The 2,184-nt window shown below is 63.2% G+C and overlaps 1 protein-coding gene across 1 annotated transcript in view; it reads left to right on the plus strand.

Moving 5' to 3' along the window:
* Positions 1 to 1,264: 1,264 nt before the first annotated feature.
* TOP3B (DNA topoisomerase III beta) overlaps positions 1,265 to 2,184 on the plus strand; it is a 37,883-nt gene continuing 36,963 nt past the window's right edge. The window contains exons 1-2 of the mRNA XM_027847482.1: positions 1,265 to 1,342; positions 1,753 to 1,878. Coding sequence (XP_027703283.1) covers positions 1,809 to 1,878 — 70 coding nt within the window. The 5' untranslated portion in view covers positions 1,265 to 1,342; positions 1,753 to 1,808. The remainder of the gene's footprint in view (positions 1,343 to 1,752; positions 1,879 to 2,184) is intronic.

Genomic DNA, 2,184 nt, shown 5'->3' on the forward strand with positions numbered 1-2,184 from the left:
ACTAGACAGAGATGTAGACAGAGAAACAGAGACTAGACAGAGACCTAGACAGAGAGACCTAGACAGAGAGACAGACTAGACAGACACTAGACAGAGTGACAGACTAGACAGAGACCTAGACGGAGAGACAGACTAGACAGAGACCTAGACAGACACTAGACAGAGTGGCAGACTAGACAGAGACCTAGACAGAGACAGAGACAAGATATAGACCTAGACAGAGACCTAGACAGAGAGACAGAGACTAGACAGAGACCTAGACTAGACAGAGACCTAGACAGAGACTAGACAGACAGAAACCTAGACAGAGACCTAGACAGAGAGACAGACTAGACAGAGACCTAGACAGAGAGACAGAGTCCAGAGACAGAGACTAGACAGAGACTTAGACAAAGAGACAGAAACTAGACAGAGACCTAGACAGAGACAGAGACTAGACAGAGACTAGACAGAGAGTAGACAGAGAGATACAGAGACCTAGACACACAGAGACACAGATGGACCCAGACTTAGACAAAGAGACAGAGACCTAGACAGAGATACAGACCCAGAGACACAGAGACTAGACAGAGATAAAGGGAGACAGCGACCTAGACAGAGAGATGGAAACTAGACAGAGAGACAGTGTGAGTAGGTTTGGAGGGGGGCAGAGGAACGGAGGCCAGACTGAAGAGTCAAGAAGGCAGCAGAAATGCGGTCACTGACAGTCAGCGGGGGTCCTGGAGGGGCGGTGGCTGGGCTCGGGGAGGGGGTGAAGGTGCGCTGTGTGTTGGCGGGGTGGAGGGAGGGTAGTAATATGTGAGATGGGGGCCAATCTGGGGGCAGCCTGGGCTGGGAACAGGCTTTGTCTCCCCCTTAGAATGCGACCTCGAGGGCGGGATCTGCTTTTTTGGTCTTCGTATAGTGCATGGTACACAGTCGGTGCTTAATAAAGGCCGTGACAGACTGATTGATTAAAATCCGACTTGACGCTTCGTAAACGACCAAGAGCGTCAACACTAGTAAAATGGGGACAATAACGCTCTCTCCCCCGAAACCGACCAGACACTGCACAGACACGCAGCGCCACGCCCCCCCACCCCGGGGTTGGGCAGCTCTGCTGCGCATGCGCTTGCTCTTGCGCTTCCTCCTCCGCCTCCCTCGGCCCGGAGCGAGGCTGGAGTGCGCCGGCACCGGCCTCCGTGAGCATGCGCAGGAGCGGGGCACCGAGGACCGTCTCAATGAGGACACCGGGCGGCCGCTCCGGAAGTGCCCTCGGCGAGCCGGAAGTACCCGTCTGAGGCGATGGCCGCCCCCTGAGCTGCATCCGGAGCCGAAGCCGGACCGGAGTGGGAGCGCCGCGGTGAGGACGAAGGCGGGGCGGGGCCAGGGGGCGGGGCGCCAGGGTGAAGGGGGGATGGGCCGCGTCCCCCCTCCCTCTGGAGGCGGCTGGGCTGTGCACGGATCCCGGGGCGCTGGAGGGCAGAGCAGCAGCCCCTGCCTCCCCTCGAGGAGCTTCCGCTCCAACGTGGGGGCCAGCAGGTGCACGCCCCAGGGCGGGGGGCATGGAGGCTAGGCCCCTGCCTTGACAAAGGAGGAAACTGAGGTCTGGACAGAGCAGGTCCGGCCCGGGGCCGAGCTCGGGGGGCCCTCGCTAGTTCCCAGGGACGTTTGGAGGGGGGGGTCAGGAGACCCCCTGCCGGGCCGGGCCGGGCCGGGCCTCTTGCAGGGGTCTCGGGGGGCGCCGGGAGCCTGAGGCCGCCTTCCCCGCAGGGGTCCGAGCCAGAGCCTCCTGTCCGGCCTGTCCGGCCGCGTCCTGCTCCGGGAGGATGAAGACGGTGCTGATGGTGGCCGAGAAGCCGTCCCTGGCTCAGTCCATCGCCAAGATCCTGTCCCGAGGTGAGGGGGGGCGGGGCGGGGCCGGGAGGGGGCTGGCGGCTCCTCCCCCTTCTGTTCGCGGGCTCTGGGGACGCTCCCCCCACGTGGGCCCCTCCCCCACTTGGGCCGCCTCCCCCCACGTGGGCCCCCTCCCCTGTCTGTTCTCCAGCTCTGGGGACGCTCCGCCCACGTGGGCCCCCTCCCCCGTCTGTTCTCGGGCTCTGGGGACGCTCCGCCCACGTGGGCCCCCTTCCCCGTCTGTTCTCGGGCTCTGGGGACGCTCCGCCCACGTGGGCCCCCTCCCCCGTCTGTTCTCGGGCTCTGGGG

This window comes from Vombatus ursinus, unplaced genomic scaffold (genome assembly GCF_900497805.2).
Source record: "Vombatus ursinus unplaced genomic scaffold, bare-nosed wombat genome assembly UNPS02015411.1, whole genome shotgun sequence".
Taxonomy (NCBI): domain Eukaryota; kingdom Metazoa; phylum Chordata; class Mammalia; order Diprotodontia; family Vombatidae; genus Vombatus; species Vombatus ursinus.